Raw genomic sequence first — 19,025 nt, forward strand, 5'->3', positions numbered from 1 at the left:
CCTGACAGACCAAAAATATGCCTATTTCAGCTTTGAACATTTTCAATTCTAGCATATCCACCATCCTCTGAGGTAGAAAATTCCAAAGATTCATAGCCCTTTTAGTGAATAATTTTTTTTCAAATCTCAGTCCTAACAATAATTAAACTGTTTTCCTTAGTTCCAGGATTCCCAACCAGTAAACAAAAAAAGCCTCCATATTTGGAGTTGGATATAGAACTGGCTCGAAAATAGAAGAGAGAGGGTGGCGGGGGGTTGCTTTTCAGAGTGGGGGCCTCTGGTCAGTGGTATGCCACAAGGATTGGTGCTGGGTCCACAGTTTTTTATCATTTATATAAGTGATTTGGAGGTATAGTTACTAAGTTTGCAGATGACACCAAAATTGGAAATGCAGTGAATAGCGAAGAAGGTTACCTCAAATTACAACGGAATCTTGATCAGATCGACCAATGGGCTGAGGAGTGGCCAGATGGAGCTTAATTTAGATACATGTGAGGTGCTGCATTTTGGAAAAGCAAATCAGAGCAGGACTTATACACTTAATGGCAAGATCCTAGGGAGTGTTGCAGAACAAAGAGACCTTGGAGTACAGGTTCATAGTTCCTTGAAAATAGAGTCGCAGGTAGATATGATAGTGAAGAAGGCATTTGGTATGCTTTCCTTTCTTGCTCAGGGCATTGAGAATAGGAGTTGGGAGGTCATGTTGTGGCTGTATAAGACATCGGTTAGGCCACTTTTGGAATATTGAGTACAATTCTGGTCTTCTTCCTATCGGCAGGATTTTGTGGAACTTGAAAGGGTCCAGAAAAGATTTGCAAGGATGTTGCCAGCATTGGAGGATTTGAACTGCATGGAGAGGCTGAACAGGCTGGGGCTGTTCTGAGGCTGAGGGGTGACCTTATAGAGGTTTATGAAATCATGAGAGGCATAGATAGGATAAACAGACAAGGTCTTTTCTCTGCAACGTTTTCATGCAAAGGTGTGGTGCATGTGTGGAATGAGCTGTCAGAGGAAGTGGTGGAGGCTGGTACAATTACAGCATTTAAAAGGCATTTGGATGGGTATATGAATCAGAAGGGTTTAATGGGATATGGGCCAATTCCTGGCAATTGGGAGTAGATTAGGTCGGCATGGGCGAGTTGGACTGAAGGGTCTGTTTTCGTGCTATATATCTCCATGACTCTTTGACTATTTACCCTTAAAGCCCCTATCATTATCTTGAATATTTAAATGACGTAACCTGAGATTTATGGGAAATTACACAGGACACAAAATTTCTGTCCATTAAATTTTATTGTATTTTCAAAACAGATTGAAAACCACCACTATCACACAATCCAAAATTAACTAAAACACACTACAACTTGAACCATACTCCAAATAATATTACAAGAGCTAACCTTACATACAGTCATGAAAAGATGATTGGTACTTATTGATTGCAACAACGTTGAGGAAACTGGCCAAAGTCACTTTATTTTAATTGTCGCAAAGAAATTTCTTTGGCATTCCTTTTAATTTTTCAGTTGTCAACAGGATGTTACACTGACAAGACGTCATATCCATTAAAAAGTCCTTTACAAACATACTTTATTTTGCCCAATGGAATTTTGAGTTGTTGATTTGAACCTATTACAAACATACTTTATACTTAATATAGCTTTAAGGATTTGAACATAGAAAGATTCTGGGAAGTAATTTATTTCTTTTGAGCTTTGTGACTATACCTTCAAGTAGTTTCTTTAAAAATCATCATTGAAAGTTCACTTTGGACATTGGAACTTTTTTAAAACTTGGCTTCCTAGCAATCACACCACTGGTGATAAATTGTTGCTTTGATTTGGGGCCTGTTAACGCTGATTTTGAACAGTGAGTGACTTGGAGAGATTATTGTTCTATCTAACTGAGTTGGAGAGAGGTCTACTGAGCACAAACAGTGTTGGAGTGAGGTTTGCATGAGCAAGCTCCTCAATGTTGGTTGTAGTTTTGAAGGTACAATAAAATCTTACAAATATAAATTCTGTCTCCAGTGTAAATTCTTATAAATCTCAGGGTACAGGTTAACAGTTGGGTTGGGAAATTGTTCGGGTCTGTAATCAAGGATAAGGTAATTGAACACCTTGAAAAGTTTCATTTAGTTAGGGAGAGTCAACAGAGATTAATGACAAGTTGGTGATCCCTGACAAACCTCATTGAATTTTTTTGAAGAGTTATCTATTGTAGTGGACAGGGAAACATTTATGGATATTGTTTATATGGACTTTCAAAAGGCTTTTGATAAAATCTCATGTAACAGCTTGTTAGCTAAGATAGAAGCCCATGGAATTGAGGGTAAATTACTGACATGGTGGGAATTTGGTTGAGTGAAAGGTGACAAAAGGTAGGAATAATAGGTAGATACTCACATTGGCAGGATTGATGAGTGGTGACCCACAAAGATCTGTTAGGGCTTCAATTATTCATGTTATTTATTAACAACTTGGAGAATGGCATAGAAAGACATATATCCAAATTTGCTGATGACATAAAGTTCGGTGGAATTATCAACAGTGTAGATGATAGCATAACATTTCAAAGGATATTTGTAGACGAAGTGAAAGGAATTAGCCCAGTACCCCATCTTCTTATTATTCTTACCAAAGTGAATCACTTCACACTTAGCTACATTGAACTCTATTTGCCACCTTTCTGCCCAGCTCTGCAGCTTATCTATATCCCACTGTAACCTGCCACATCCTTCCTCACTGTCAACAACTCCACCGACTTTCGGTGATGATACGAAAGTCGGTGGAGTTGTTGACGGTGAGGAAGGATGTGGCAGGTTACAGCGGGATATAGATAAGCTGCAGAGCTGGGCAGAAAGGTGGCAAATGGAGTTCAATGTAGCTATGTGTGAAGTGATTCAGTTTGGTAAGAGTAACAAGAAGATGGGGTACTGGGCTAATGGTCAGATACTTGGTAGTGTGGATGAGCAGAGGGATCTTGGTGGCCATGTACACAGATCTCTGAAACTTGCCACCCAGGTAAATAGTGCGGTGAAGAAGGCATATGGCGTACTGGCTTTTATTGGTAGAGGAATTGAGTTCCGGAGTCCTGAGGTCATGTTGCAGTTGTATAAGACTCTGGTGTGGCCGCATTGGAGTATTGTGTGCAGTTTTGGTCGCCATACTACAGGAAGGATGTGGAGGCACTGGAATGGGTGCAGAGGAGGTTTACCAGGATGTTGCCTGGTATGGGGGGAAGATCGTATGAGGAAAGGCTTGAGGCACTTGGGGCTGTTTTCATTGGAGAAAAGAAGGTTTAGGGGTGACTTGATAGAGGTGTACAAGATGATTAGGGGTTTAGATAGGGTTGACCATGAGAACCATTTTCCACGTATGGAGTCAGCTATTACGAGGGGACACAGCTTTAAATTAAGGGGTGGTAGGTATAGGACAGATGTTAGGGGTAGATTCTTTACTTAGCGAGTCGTGAGTTCATGGAATGCCCTGCCAGTAGCAGTGGTGGACTCTCCCTCTTTATGGGCATTTAAACGGGCATTGGATAGGCATATGGAGGATAGTGGGCTAGTGTAGGTTAGGTGGGCTTGGATCGGCGCAACATCGAGGGCCAAAGGGCCTGTACTGCACTGTATTTTTCTATGTTCTATGAAAACCTGTGGCTGTTGGATTTCAATGTAAGCAACTGTAAGGTTAACCAGTTTGGACTGAAAAATGATAGATCAAGGTACTTTCTAGATGGTATGAAGCGAGGTTCAGATGCATTGATCTTTAAAATGTCACCAACAGGTGCAAAAAAAATCAAGAATGCAAATGGAATGCTGTCTTTTATATGTAGAAGACTGGAGTACAAAGATACAGAAGTTGTGCTGCAGTTATACAAAACCTTTGTTCGACCCCTCTTAGAGTCTGCGAGAGTAGGCACGATACATTAGGAAGGATATATTGGCTTTGGAGAGATTTCCCAAGAATGATTATGTTATGAAGAGAGATTGCAGAAATTACACCAGTTTTCTCTAGAATTTTAAAAAGTCAAGGGTGATCTTATTGAAGTCATCAAAGTATTAACAGGAAAATCCAGAGTAGATAACGATACACTATTTCCACAAGTTGAAGATTCTAGAATTAGGCTGCAATGTCTGAGAATTAGGTCCAGGCTTTTCAGGAGAGACATTAAGGTTGGTAGATGTTTGGAACTCTCTTCCATGAACAGCATTTGATGCAGAATCAGTTGTTAATATTAAAACTGGGTTAGGTTTTTTTTGTTCAGCAAAAGTATTAGGAGATATGGGCCAAAGGCCAAAGATATATAGAGTTAGGCCATAGATCAGTCATGATCTGAATGGATGTTGGAACAATGTCGAGGGGCTGAATGGCCTACTCATGTTCCCATGGCATTTCAATGAAAAACTTCCTTCCTGATTGCTTCCATTTCTGAAAAGAAAACCTGTTACATTAGTTGAGGGTTAAATCCGTTTGTCCATTTGAAAGAGTAATTGAAAAAAAACACCTCAAGATTGATTTGGAGATGCCGGTGTTGGACTAGGGTGTACAAAATTAAAACTCGCACAACATTAGGTTATAGTCCAACAGGTTTATTTGGAAACAATAGCTTTCAGAGCGCTGCTCCTTCAACAGGTGGTTGTGGAGCAGCGGTCTGAAAGCTAGTACTTCCAAATAAATCGGTTGGACTATAACTTGGTATTGTGTGATTTTTAATTTGTACACCTCAAGATTTTATTTTCTGAGCAAGTTTTGTCTGCACAACTTTGGAGACAATGTGCATGATGACATGTGTTAGAATAGCAGAACAACTTCCTATTCCTATATTTTATTATTTTGACTTCAAGAATAACCCATTGACCAAAGTATTTTTGTTTGCAGGAAGATTTCTGTGGAGAAATCTTTCTTCAAACAAAAATACTTTGGTCAATGGAGAAATCTGTGGAGAAATCTTTCTTTTCACTTTTGCTGAAGAGTTTGTGTGTATATGTTATGTACATGTGTTTGGGGATATTTAGAGGGATTAATATTTATACTTCAATATTATTGACTGTGTATGTTAACCAATTATTTCAGCTTTATTGAAAATATACATGGTATAGTCTTTGGTGTGTTGCTGAGCAAAGATACCTTGGAGTGCAGGTTCATAGTTCTTCGAAAATGGAGTTGCAGGTAGACAGGATAGTGAAGTAGGCGTTTGGTATGCTTGCCTTTATTGGTCAGTGCATTAAGTTTAGGAATTGGGAGGTCAAGTTGCAGCTGTACAGGACATTGGTTAGGCCACTTTTGGAATACTGCATACAAGTCTGGTCTCCCTGTTTTGGGAAAGATGTACTCTTGAAAGGGTTCAGAAAAGATTTACAAGGATGTTGCCAAGGTTGGAGGGTTTGAGCAATAGGGAAAAGCTGAATAGGTTGGGGCCATTTTCCAGGCAAAAGTGAGGACTGCAGATACTGGAGATCAGAGTCAAGATTAGAGTGGTGCTGGAAAAGCACAGCAGGTCAGGCTGTGGAGCAGGAAAATCGACGTTTCAGGCAAAAAGTCCTTCATCAGGAATAAAGCAGGGAACCTCTGGAGTGGAGAGATAAATGGGAGGGAGGTGGGGTTGGGGAGAAGGTAGCTAAGAGTGCAGTAGGTGTTTGGAGGTGGGGATGAAAATGATAGGTCGGAGAGGAGGGTGGAGTGAATAGGTGGGAAGGAAGATTGGCAGGTAGGACAGGTCATGAGGATGATGCTGAGCTGGCAGGTTGGAACTGGGGTAAGGTGGGGGGAGGGGAAATGAGGAAACTGGTGAAAGCTAGTCTAGTTTCAGCACCATCCTCATGACCTGTCCTACCTGCCAATCTTCCTTCCTACCTATCCACTCCACCCTCCTCTCCGACCTATCACCTTCATCCCCAACCCCATCCACCTAATGTACTCTTGGCTACCTTCTCCCCAGCCCCACCTCCATGATTTTCCAGCTCCTCGGATGCTGTCCGACCTGCTGTGCTTTTCCAGCGCCCCTCTAATTTGGGGCTATTTTCCCTGGAGTGTCAGAAACTGAGGGGTGACCTTATAGAGGTTTATAAAATCATGACGGTCGTGGATAGGGTAAATAGCCCTGGGGTGGGGGAGTTGAAAACTAGATGGCACAGGTTTAAGGTGAGAGGAGAAAGATTTAAAAGGCATCTAAGGGCAACATTTTGGTGCAGAGGGTGGTGCATATATAGAATAAACTGCCAGAGGAAGTGGTGGAGGCTGGTACAATTACAATATTTAAAAGGAATCTAGATGTGTATGTGAATAGGGAGGGTTTAGAGGGACATGGGCCAAATGCTGACAAATGGGACAAGATTAATTTAGGATATCTGGTCGGCATGGATAAGTTGGACCCAAGTATCTGTTTCCATGTGTACATCTCTATGACTAGAAAAACTGAAATGTCTGAAAATGGATAAATCGCCTGGACCAGATATATACTGTATAGTTCTGAAGGAGTTAGCTGAAGAGATAGCAGAGGCTTTAGTAGTGATCTTTCAGGTATCATTGGAGTCAGGGAGGGTCCCAGAGGACTGAAAAATCACAAGTATCACCACCCGTTTAAGAAGGGAGCAAGGCAAAAGATGGGAAATTATAGGGAGAATAGCCTGACCTCAGTTGTTGGTAAAATTTTGGAGTCCATTGTGAAAAGTGAGATTTCTGAATACTAGGAAGCATATGCTATAATAGAGCAAAGCCAGCATGGTTTCATCAAGGGGAGGTCATGCCTGACACATCTGTTAGAATTCTTTGTGAAGATAATGACAGCCTAGATCAAGGAGAGCCAATGGATGTTATTCGTCTGGGCTTCCACAAGGCCTTTGGTAAGGCATTGCACAGGAGGCTGTTGAGTAAAATGAGGGTCCATGGTGTTACAGGTCAGATACTACCAAGAATAGAAGATTGGCTGTCTGGCAGAAAGCAGAGAGTAGGGATAAAAAGGCCCTTCTCAGGATGGAAGCCTGTCACGAATGTTGTTCCACGGGGTTGGTGTTGTGACCACAACGTTTCCCTTTATACATTAATGATCTGGGTGAAGGAACTAAGGGCATTCTAGCTCAGTTTGCAGATGATACAAAGATAGGTGGAGGGGCAGGTAGTATTGAGGAGGTGGGGAGACTGCAGAATGATTTAGACAGGGTAGGAGAGTGGGCAAAGAGGTGGCAGGTGAAATACAACATAGCAACGTGTGAGGTAATGCACTAGGTTAGGAAGAATAGAGGCACTATTTTCTAAGTGGGGAGAAAATTCAGAAATCTGAAGTGCAAAGGAACTTGGGAGTCCTAGTCAAAGTTTCTCTTCAGGTAAACTTGCAAGCTGAGTTGCTAGTTATGGAAAGCAAATACAGTATTGTCATTCATTGCGGGAGGACTAGAATGAAAAAGCAGGGATGTACTTCTCAGGCTTTATAAGGCTTTGGTCAGACCACATTTGGAGTATTGTGAGCAATTTTGGGCCTCATAATTCAGAAAAGATATATTGGCCCTGGAGTGGGTCCAGAGAAGGTTATAAAGGTAGAGGATCCAGCACCAATCCTTGTGGCACTCTACTGGTCACAAGCCTCCAGTCTGATAAACAACCCTCCACCACCACCCTCTGTTTTCTACCTTTGAACCAGTTTTGTATCCAAATGGATAGTTCTCCCTTTATTCCGTGAGATCTAATCTTGCTAATCAATCTCCCGTGGGGAACCTTGTCGAACGCCCACCTGAAGTCCATATAAATCACATCTCCTGCTCTGCCCTCATCAATCCTCTTTGTTACTTCCTCAAAAAACTCAAATCAAGTTTGTGAGACATGATTTCCCATGCACAAAGCCATGTTGACTATCCCGAATCAGTCCTTGCCTTTCCAAATACATGTACATCCTGTCCCTCAGGATTCCCTCCAACAACTTGCCCACCACCGAGGTCAGGCTCACTGGTGTATGGTTCCCTGGCTTGTCCTTAAAATCCTTCAAAAAGAATGGCACCACGTTTGCCAACCTCCAGTCTTCTGGCACCTCACCTGTGACTATCAATGATACAAATAACTCAGCAAGGGGCCCAGCAATCACTTCTCTAGTTTCCCACAGAGTTCTAGGGTACACCTGATCAGGTCCTGGGGATTTATACACCTTAACACGTTTCAAGACATCCAGCACTTCCTCCTATGTAATATGGACATTTTGCAAGGTGTCACCATCTATTTTCCTATTTTCTATATCTTCCATATCCTTTTCCACAGTAAATACTGATGCAAAATACTAGTTTAGTATCTCCTCCATTTTCTGTGGCTCCACACAAAGGCGCCTTGCTGATCTTTGAGGTGTCCTATTCTCTCCCTCGTTTCCCTTTTGTCCTTAATGTATTTGTAAATACCCTTTGGATTCTCCTTAATTCTATTTGTCAAAGCTATTTCATGTCCCCTGCTTGCCCTCCTGATTTCCCTCTCAAATATACTCCTACTGCCTTTATACTCTTCTAAGGATTCACTCGATCTATCCTGTCTATACCTTACATATGCTTCCTTCTTTTTCTTAACAAAACCCTCAATTTCTTTAGTCATCCAGCATTCCCTATACCTACCAGCCTTTCCTTTCACCCAAACAAGAATATACTTTCTGTGGATTCTTGTTATCTCATTTCTGTAGCCTTCCCATTTTCCAGCCGTCCCTTTACCTGCAAGCATTTGACCTAATCAGCTTTTGAAAGTTCTCGCCTAATACCGTCAAAATTGGCCTTTCTCCAATTTAGAACTTCAACTTTTAGATCTGGTCTATCCTTTTCCATCATTATTTTAAATCTAATAGAATTATGGTCGCTGGCCCTAAAGTGCTCTCCCACTGACACCTCAGTCACCTGCCCTGCCTTATTTCCCAAGAGTAGGTCAAGTTTTGCACCTTCTCTAGTAGGTACATGCACATACTGAATCAGAAAATTTTCTTGTACGCACTTAACAAATTCCTCTTCATCTAAACCCTTAACACTATGGCAGTCCCAGTCTATGTTTGGAAAATTAAAATCCCCTACCATAACCACCCTATTATTCTTACAGATAGCTGAGATCTCCTTACAAGTTTGTTTCTCAATTTCCCTCTGTCTATTAGGGGGTCTATAATACAATCCCAATAAGGTGATCATCCCTTTCTTATTTTTCAGTTCCACCCAAATAACTTCCCTGGGTGTATTTCCAGGAATATCCTCCCTCAGCACAGCTGTAATGCTACCCCTTATCAAAAACGCCACTCCCCCTCCTCTCTTGCCTCCCTTTCTATCCTTCCTGAAGCATTTGTATCCTGGAACATTAAGCTGCCAGACCTGCCCATCCCTGAGCCATGTTCCTGTAATTGTTATGATATCCCATTCCCATGTTCTTAACCATGCCCTGAGTTCATCTGCCTTCCCTGTTAGACCCCTTGCATTGAAATAAATGCAGTTTAATTTATTAGTCCTAACTTGTCCCTGCCTGCCCTGACTGTTCGACTCACATCTGTTCTCAACTGTACCAGTCTCAGATTGATCTCTTTCCTCACTATCTCCCTGGGTCCCAACCCCCCCACCTTACTAGTTTAAATCCTCCTGAGCAACTCTATCAAATCTCCCTGCCATTATATTGATCCCCTTCCAATTTAGGTGGAAATCGTCCTTCTTGTGCAGGTCACTTCTACTCCAAAAGAGATTCCAAAGGTCCAAAAATGTGAATCCTTCTCCCATACACCAGCTCCTCAGCCATGCATTCATCTGCTCTATGCTCCTATTCCTGCCCTCTCTGGCATATAGCACCGGGATTAATCTAGATATTACTATTCTCGAGGGCTTCCTTTTTAAATTTCTGCCTAACTCTCTGTAATCTCTCTTCAGAATCTCAACCTTTTCCCTTCCTATGTCTTTGGTTCCAGTGTGGACAATGACCTGTTGCTGGCCCCTCTTCCCCTTGAGAACATTCTGCACCCTCTCTGAAACATCCTTGATCCTGGCACCAGCTTCACGAGAAAGATATCAGGAATGAAAGTCTTAACATATAAGGAACACTTGAGGACTCTGGGCCTATGCTCTCTGGAGTTTAGAAGGATAAGGGAGGGGATCTGATTGAAGCTTTCAGAATACTGGACAGAGTGGATGTTGGGAAGATGTTTCCATTGCCACGAGAGATGAGGAGAGAAGGGCACAGTCTTAGAGTAAAGGGAAGACCTTTTAGAACGGAGATAAGGAGAAACTTCTTTAGCCAGAGAGTGGTGAATCTATGGAATTAATTGCAGCAGAAGGCTATGGAGGCCAGATCATTGAGTATATTTAGAATCGAGATTAGATTAGATTCCCTACAGTGTGGAATCAGGCCCCTCGGCCCAACAAGTCCACACCGACCCTCCGAAGGATAACCCACCTAGTCCCATTTCCCTCTGGCTAATGCACTTAACACTATGGGCAATTTAGCATGGCCAATTCACCTGACCTGCATATCTTTGGACTGTGGGAGGAAACCGGAGCAGCCGGAGGTAACCCGCACTGACACGGGGTGAATGTGTAAACTCCACACAGACAGTCGCCCGAGGCTGGAATCGAAGCTGGGATCCTGATGCTGTGAGGCAGCAGTGCTAACCACTGAGCCACCGTGCCGTCCAATTAAAACAGAGATAGATAAGTTCTTGATTGCCAAGGGGATCAAAGGTTATGGGGTTGAAAAACCTATCAGCCATGATTGAATGGTGGAGTGGACTTGATCAGCCAAATGGTGTAATTTCTACTCCTATGTCTCATGGTCTTATGGCCTTATGATTCTATGTTATTTTTCCAATTGACCCACAATTATGTTTATTATAAGTTTGGTCAGTAGATCATGGAGGTGGTACTCAGACAGAATGTTAAGGTTTGCAGTGAAGGAGACCAGTGCAATTTGGTGCACTTGAAATCTAAATAATAAAATAATAAAACACTGTTGTTCTAACACATGGTGTCACATCACTAATCATGCGCAGTTGTCCTCAAAGTTATGCAGACACAACTTGCTCGGAAAATGGTGCATTCCTCCAGCCTGAGTTTTAACAAATTGCGCAGGTAATCAAACTAAATATGATGCATTTTCCACAGGCAAGTGTAATGCATACAGTGTTTGAGCAAAGTGGATTTGTAATCTTTGGCTGGATTTTAGTGACAAAGCTGCAGGTTCAGGCAGTGGTATTGGAAGAAAATGGTGTTTCCACGCAATCATTCAGTATATAATTTCATGACAGCTGTCCAGTTAATTTTGTGAGGCATGATGGCTTCCAGCTGAAGACCAGAAATAGAAAGCAATCCAGCAAAGTTGGTATCAGCTGATGCCATGAAAATACTTTGCTTGTCTGTTGCTGTCAATTTACTGTATTCTGCTTGATTGTGCCCTCCAAACTACAATGTTTTGTTGAACTGCCACTTTCATCTATTTACAGTCTGACTGCTGCTTTCTAACTACAATGTTTTGATAAACTGCTGCCACCAAATTGCATTGTTTTCCTTGAAAGTTGTCTGTAAACTTCAGCACTCTGATTGATTGCCACCTCCAAACTCCAGTACCCTGCTTGCCTGTTCACTCCAAACTGCAGTGTTCTGCCTCTTTTCCATTTGTCATGAGATGTGGACTTCTCTGTCTAGGCCAGTATTTATTCTCTATCTCTAATTGCTGCAACCCCTGGGATATGGGGGCAGCCACAGTTCTATGAGGGAGGGATTTTGACCCAGCAACACTGAAGGAATTGGAGTAAATAATTACAAGTCACCAGTGTGTGTGCCTTGCAGGTGTTGGTGTTCCCATATAGATGCTATTGTTGCCCTCCTAGGAGGTGGAAGTTGTAGTTTCAGAAGTGGAAATGCTGCCCCAGAGTAGAGCACAGTTCTTCACTGTTGCTTCTAATTTTCACAATTCTCCTGTAATGAATCTTCATGATGTACTATTGTTTGGAAACTTGAATTCTAAAGTGAAACAATGATGTATGTTTCTCTGTTTGATACGTATTTCTATATTCTATGAAATGGCGAGGGTGGTAATTTATAAGGCCCCAAATGATGTGGTGATGGTAAGAAAGCTGGAAGCATCATGTGAGAAAACCTTTCTCCATGTCAGGGCCTGGATTAAGTTCGGTTTGAGCAGGATTGGCAGATAGAGCGGCAGAGGAGGGGATGAATAGCAGGATAAGAGGAGAAGTGAATGGTGGGAAAGGGAGAGGAGTGAACTGGGAGGGGGGGGGGGGGTGTGTGAATTGGACAGATGGAGAGGAGTGAAGCTGGGGGTGAATGGTGGGAGAGGGAGAGGAATGAACCTGGGGGTGAATAACAGGAGAGGCAGCGGATTGAATCTGGGGGTGAACAGCAAGAGCCAGAGATGAGTGAATCTGAGGTGAATAGAAGATGAATCCAGAGGCAGAGCTTCTGAGGTGAAATCATGATTCAAAAAGTGACATAGGGCAAATGGATTGGCTGCTTACAGCTTTAGAGACTGCGTAGGTAATACTGGGTGGGAGTGTAAAGACCTGCAGCGTGGCTGGACTCACTGTGGAGCATCTGTGATGCTGAGGATGTCATGGATAGCATGTTTAGTGAGTTGGTCACACGACAGGTAAGGATTATACTGATATAAAAGCATTGGGTAACCACCAGGGAGTCTAATAAGCATGTGCAGACAGTGTAGAAATTCCCTGTGACTATCCGCCTCTAAAACAGATATACAGTTTTGGATACCTTTAGAGGGGTGGCCTCTCAGGGGAAAGCGAGAATCGTCAAGTTTGTTACACCATGGTTGGCTCTACTGCACGGCAGGGGAGGAACAAGACTGGGAGTCCTTTAGTGATAGGGGACTCAATTGGAAGTGTAATTGACAGGTGTGTATGTGATAGCAAACAAGACTCTCAAATTGTAAGTTGCCTCCCGGTGCCAGGATCAGGAATGTCTCAGAGTGGCTGCAGGGCATTCTTTGGTACTAACGACATGGGTAAAAAAAGAAATAAGGAACTGCAGCAGGAGTTTAGAGAGTTAGGTACTAGAGTAAAGAGGAAGACTACTAAAGTTGTAATCCCTAGACCACTAAAGTTGTAATCTCTGGATTAATTCCAGTGCCATATGCTACAAGTTCAGGAGTAGGAACATGTATCAGATAAATGCATGGCTAAAGGGATGGTTTAGAAGGGAGGACTTTCTGGATCATTGAGACCATTTCTAGGGTAGATGGGACATCTACAAGCAGGATGGGTTGCAGCTGAATCAGAATGGTTCAATTTCCTTTTGGGTGGATTGGCTTGGAAGGTTTTAATTGATTTGGCAAGGGGCTAGGGCTTAGTGTAGATGTAATGTCAGGAGCAAAGTCCAATTAGATATTGAAGGAGAGACAGGGAAATACAGGAGGTGGAAGACATGGGTGGAAAATGACGCAAGGGAGAGTGAGAAAGCTAAATTGTCTGTATTTCTATGCAAGGAGCCTAACTGCTAAGGTGGATGAACTGAGAACATTGGTCAGCATGTGGAGATATGATATTGTTGCAATTGCTGAGACATAGTTGAAGGAAGGACAGGGCTCAATGTTCCAGGCACAGAAGTTGCAGACAGGATGGAGAGGTGGAGTAAGCAAGGTGGGGTATTGCATTACTGATAAAGGAAACCACCTCTGAGTAATTAGGCAGGATGTTGGAAAAGTGTCTCCAAATAAGACTACCTTAGTAGAGCTTAGAAATTGATTTTGCTTTTAAGCACCTCCTGAGCAGCCATAATCTTATATGCCACATTAGCCCTGATGAAGAGTCTCTCCCCATGGACTAGGCCTGACCCACTGTGATCGCCAGCATTTTCTGTTTTCAGTACAGATTCTAGCATCTGCAGTAATTTGATTCTACCTTATATGCTTTACTCTGTCTAAACGCTTTATGATCTGTAGGCATTCATCCATGTGACATTTTATAAATTCCCACTTTAAAAATAGAACCAAGGTTGGGATACAGACAGACTCTAACCTCATACCTTTAATGCATTGTCTGAGCTGAGAAGCCACCTTTCTTTTAGACTGATAAAACCTTAAGTTGTCTTGGATGTGCATGTAGAAGGTATTATCATTGAATTTGGAGATGGTAGTGTTGTTGATAGTGAGCAGGATGGTCTAAGGCTCCAGGTTATTATTCATCTGCTTGTAAATTGGCCAGAGCAATGGCACATGTTTAGAGTTGTAGCATGTTGTCTAAAGAAGATCTGAGAAAGATTTTTTTTTACCCGGAGGGTACTAGAAATATGGAATGTGCTGCATGAGAAGATGGTGGAGGCAGATACTCGTGTAACATTTAAGAAGATTAGTTTAGGATATCTGGTCCGCATGGATGAGTGGTCTGAAGGGTCTGTTTCTTTGCTGTACATCCCCATAACTCTAAGCATCTAGATGAGCACTTAAGTTGCTGGGGCTTAGTAGACTATGGTCCAAATGAAGATAAATGAGATTATTGTAGTTTTGTGTTTATTGGTTCATACAATCATAGAATCCATACAATGCAGAAAGAGACCATTCAGTTCATCCAGTGTGCACTGACCCAGCACCCCCAATCTATTCCCTCAATCCCCCATTTGCCATGGTTAAACCACCTAGCCTGCACATTGGCAGAGAAGTGATGGGCTGAAGGGCCCGATTCAATTGTGTACGACTGTGACTGTACTTCTGTCTTGCCTTGCCTTTGCCAGCACAAACACAAACCCAGTAACTTGTCAAGGTATAGCAGTGGTAGAAAGTGAGGACTGCAAATGTTAGAGATTGGAGTTGTGAGTGAGGTGATTGAAAAGCACAGCAGGTCAGGCAGCATCCAAGGAACAGGAGAATCAACATTTCGGGCATAAGCCCTTCATCGGGAAGCCATAGCAGTGGTCAATTGAAGTAGGTGGACATATTGTTGCACGGTGCACTATTATGTTAATCTCACACATGGAGCATATGCCAGCTGCCTGTACAGCAAACACACTGCACATCCCTCAACCAAATGGTCATCTCTCCAAGTTGAAAGAAGGACACCTCACTGGAGTCAAGTGGGTTTGCTGGTAGTCAGGCAATCTGGTACAGTCAGTCAAGATCATTGTCCTCATACAGAACAGGATTTGGCCATGATGAGTTGTCTCCTTAGAACCGTCACAGTCAAGGTTATATTTCAGTAGAGCCTGCAGAGTGGTCCATGATCAGTCTTGTGGATCAGTAGAATGAACATGGAGGAGGGGGAATTGTGGGATGTGTAACTGAAGGGAGGTGGAGGGAATCAATGCTGTTGGGCACAAATATAGTGACAGGGAGGTACTCTTGATTATGTAAATGGGCAAGAGGCTGTGAGGACATGGGATGCAGAGACCTGGGTGGTGGGGTGAGGGCTGTGTGATTGGTGGCCACCATCACAACCTCCTCAATAGGGGACTGTGCAGCATGATGGTGGGCATCACCGAGCTGTAGTGACTGGGTTCAGGGGGTAAGGAGGACAGTTGGAGTCTCAATTTAAGTTGATGGGTGGGCACCTGTGAGGGTTCAGTCCTGATAGGTCATCCAGGGATTGCTAAACAGAAAGTAGCGTGGAAGTTTGGAGGCACCACCTGACCAACGTCACCTGTATTACCTTCATGATTAACCGATTGCTTGAAGCTGCTGGGACCAAGCGTGGTGTGGGCAGAGTCAATGTGAGTTCAATAGCCAAAACCACAAGGTCCATTTTTGCACAACAGGAGCCCCTACAAGGAACAATTGCATCCACCACCCACCTACAGAGCTTCACATAATTTACAATTGTGTCAGTATACATGTGAGAGGAGTACAAGATTGTGGGTTTCAAATGCTGGTTACTGGCCAATATTGCCCCTGCCATTGCCCCCTGCTAATTTCAGATAGCAATCATAGACAACCAACGGCCACAGTGCATACATATTAGGGAAGATATCCTCAACTGCAAAGGGGCAGAGAACTGATTATCTCTCCACCTGATTATTAAGCAGTCATACATCCCATAGCAGATATAGGGGCGGGGAGAAGGATTTTGATGGTCAGTCAGCACACATACTGTGCTTCTAACTCTCTGTGACATTAGTGGTGGAGCACTGACCAAAATAATGTACCATGCCAAGTTGGTCATTCTTTGTGGAATGCCATTTCTGTCATCTTTTTAAGGAGCACGTTACGCTGTCATTTGCAAGGGAAGTGACTCTTCACTGTTCTCATTGCTAGTTTATTTTGGGGTTTTGGTCGCCATGGAATGGTTGGACCAAAGATACTGTTTCTAAGCCAAATGATTCTATAACCTCTTCTGTTCCTTATGTTCCCCACCCAGGTTCATTACTAGCATGACTGGAAGATACAGCCACAGCAGATGTGATTATCTCGGTTGTTGCCATGATGAAGGACTTCCAGAATGCTTCGCAGACAGAAGAGGGCCAGAGTCTTTCATCCTCAATGCCATTTCCTCTGGAGAAGCAAGGCACAATGTTGGTGCAGGCTTTAGATGTGCGGGGAACCTGTGACTGAACTCTGCTGGAGTTGCTGGCTGGCCATCATTTACAGGTAGCTTGCAAGGTGACTGATGCATTCACCCTTTATATGAGACACTCCTTCCTATGGGTCCTTTTTAACATTTGTCAATGCCCACGAATAAATGTATCAAGGCCATCATTTGTTGTTTGTCCCTAGTTGACCTTGAAATCTTTGGTTTTCTTGGCCATTTCAGAGAGCAGTTAAGAGGCAACCGCATCAGAGGTGGGCATGGACTCATATGTAAGCCAGACCAAGTTCCAGGTAGGGATGTAGATTGTTTTTCTTAAAGAATAGATAGATTTTTACAACAATCAGTGTTGGCTACCCGCTTGCCTTTAGGCTAGCTTTTAATCTGAGGTTTTATTGAACTCAAATTTCACCGTCTGCCATTGTGGAATTTGAACCCAAGCCTTCAGAACATGAGTCTGGGGCTCTAAGATTACTAGCCAGTGACATTACTAAAACTGAAATGGCCATCTTTTAAAGTCCTGCACGTTTTCCTAAAAAGTACTGTCCTGCCGGACTGTTTGTTCCAAATTTAGTGTCCTTCCTGACTTCTACCTTTAAACTACAGTGCTTTGCTTGTCTGCTGCTTCTGAACCATAGTATTTTGCTTGACCGTTCAGTAGTGATTGCAATGAGGACAGCCAGATGGAAAATGAGTTCCCCGATTTGAACTGTTAATCTGGTCCAATCAGGGAGCCCTGGCTGACAGATAAGAACATGAGTGTTGCTCCTGGGCCTGGCCAAACTGGCCATCAACAGGTCCAGACAGCGGGCCGTGGAGGGGGTCGTTAGGGCCGACTGCCTGCCCCTCTTCCGGGGTTACGTTAGAGCCCGGGTGTCCTTGGAGAAGGAGCACGCGGTGTCCACCAACACCCTGGAGTCGTTCAGGGAGAGGTGGGTGCCGCAGGGAGTGGAGTGCATTATTTCCCCGTCCAACTCTATTTTGATTTAATCCCTACCCTCCCCTTCACCTTTTTGATCACACAGCATTGCCCTTTGGTGTGAAGGGCAGTGCTTGTCACTGGCCACTCGGGTGTTTTCCTATCTTCCTGGTGGTGGAAATTGAATAAAGATTCGTGCACTTTGTGTCCTTCACTGTGTCTCACACCTACACACACACACCATGGGTGCTGGGGAAAAATAAGCACTACCGCAGTTAGTGCGGTAGTGTGGGGGTTAAATTAAAAAAAAGAAGAAAAAAAAGAAGAAAAAAAAAAAAAAAAAGAAACAAGGGATTCCCTACCCTCCCCTTCACTGTTTTGATCACACAGCATTGCCCTTTGGTTTGAAGGGCCACTGCTTGCCACTGGCCACTCGGGTGTTTTGCCTGTCTTGGGAGTTGGATCAGTGTATGACGAAAAAAAAAGAAAAAAAAGAAAAAAAAAGGAACATGAGTGTTAGATATCCTGTTCACTCTGAGAGATGGCTCTGATCCAACTGGATCAGTGTCAAGGACTCTCCAAGTGTAAACAAAAGGTGAATTGGTGACAAGATGCCAGCCTCTGTGGAGCTATTTCAGTGGCAATGAGAGCAAAGCACGCTGCTGAATAAATTCATTTGCAATAGTCATCTTTGAGTTGGCGTAAGCATTTCTGATATCATGCTGTTATTTGGGAAGCTTGACTTGTTCGATCCTGCAGTTGAAGACTGTGTCTGGTTTGTGGAAAGAATGCGTTATTTTTTCCAGGTGAATGACACTGGGTTAGATGAAAAGCCGTGAGTAATTCTCCAGGCAGCTTGTGCAACTGAAGCGTTTTTGGTTATTAGGAAGCACCAGATACTAAAACCTTTCAAATGTTGACAGATTTAGTTAAGGAATATTTCAACCCCAAGCTTCCTCTAATTCTCAGATGCTATTGGTTTTATTTGGTATTTCACAAATGGCTTTATCATTGGAAAATGTGGCAAGTGGAAAATATGAATTGCTGTGTATTTTGATGGAAGTGCACACCCTTACCAGTGCGAGTGAGCTCGGGGAATACCACCTGAGTGCAGGCAATTGGATAGCTGGACTCAGGACATATCCTGAACAGAGGTTCTGCAAAACCCGAAAACAAAGCCAGGCTTCGGCAAAACATTTCAAATTTTCATCAGGATCCAGGCCATTGCAGTTACTACTGGTATGCAGATTTAAGATAGCAGAAGTTTTCCAGTGGACCTCAATTGAGTGAGAGAACTCATAGGCCATTACCCAGGAGAGTGCACACCCCAGAAAGTCCACCTGCAGCTGGTTTGGAACAGTTAAATTACTTAGCAACATCAAAATCAGAGCCAATTAAAATAAATATCTGGTTAAATGGTCATCTGGTTCTAATGGTAGTCAATACCGGCACGGCTGTTTTCAGTGATTGCAGAATCAGTCTTTAACAAAATACACTCTGGACTCTAACACTTAACTTTGCTCAAGACCACGGCTAGACTGAGAACCTATACTGGGGAGCCTTTACAGATTAACGTACAACTTCGGTTCCGGTCTCTGATGTGCAGCAGTTTGTTCAGTTACCACTGATTGTA

General features: G+C 43.1%; 2 protein-coding genes across 2 annotated transcripts in view; both read left to right on the forward strand.

Moving 5' to 3' along the window:
- The window catches only part of LOC140480880 (uncharacterized), a 284,964-nt gene extending 267,380 nt beyond the window's left edge, over positions 1-17,584 (forward strand). The window contains exon 10 of the mRNA XM_072576428.1: positions 16,306-17,584. The gene's annotated coding sequence lies outside the window, so the exon portion shown is untranslated. The remainder of the gene's footprint in view (positions 1-16,305) is intronic.
- Positions 16,467-19,025, forward strand: part of LOC140480291 (uncharacterized) — an 81,290-nt gene continuing 78,731 nt past the window's right edge. Inside the window, exons 1-2 of the mRNA XM_072574995.1 lie at positions 16,467-16,535; positions 16,699-16,766. Of these exons, the coding sequence (XP_072431096.1) occupies positions 16,477-16,535; positions 16,699-16,766 (127 nt within the window). The 5' untranslated portion in view covers positions 16,467-16,476. The remainder of the gene's footprint in view (positions 16,536-16,698; positions 16,767-19,025) is intronic.

Source organism: Chiloscyllium punctatum, chromosome 8 (genome assembly GCF_047496795.1).
Source record: "Chiloscyllium punctatum isolate Juve2018m chromosome 8, sChiPun1.3, whole genome shotgun sequence".
In the NCBI taxonomy this organism is placed as follows: Eukaryota; Metazoa; Chordata; class Chondrichthyes; order Orectolobiformes; family Hemiscylliidae; genus Chiloscyllium; species Chiloscyllium punctatum.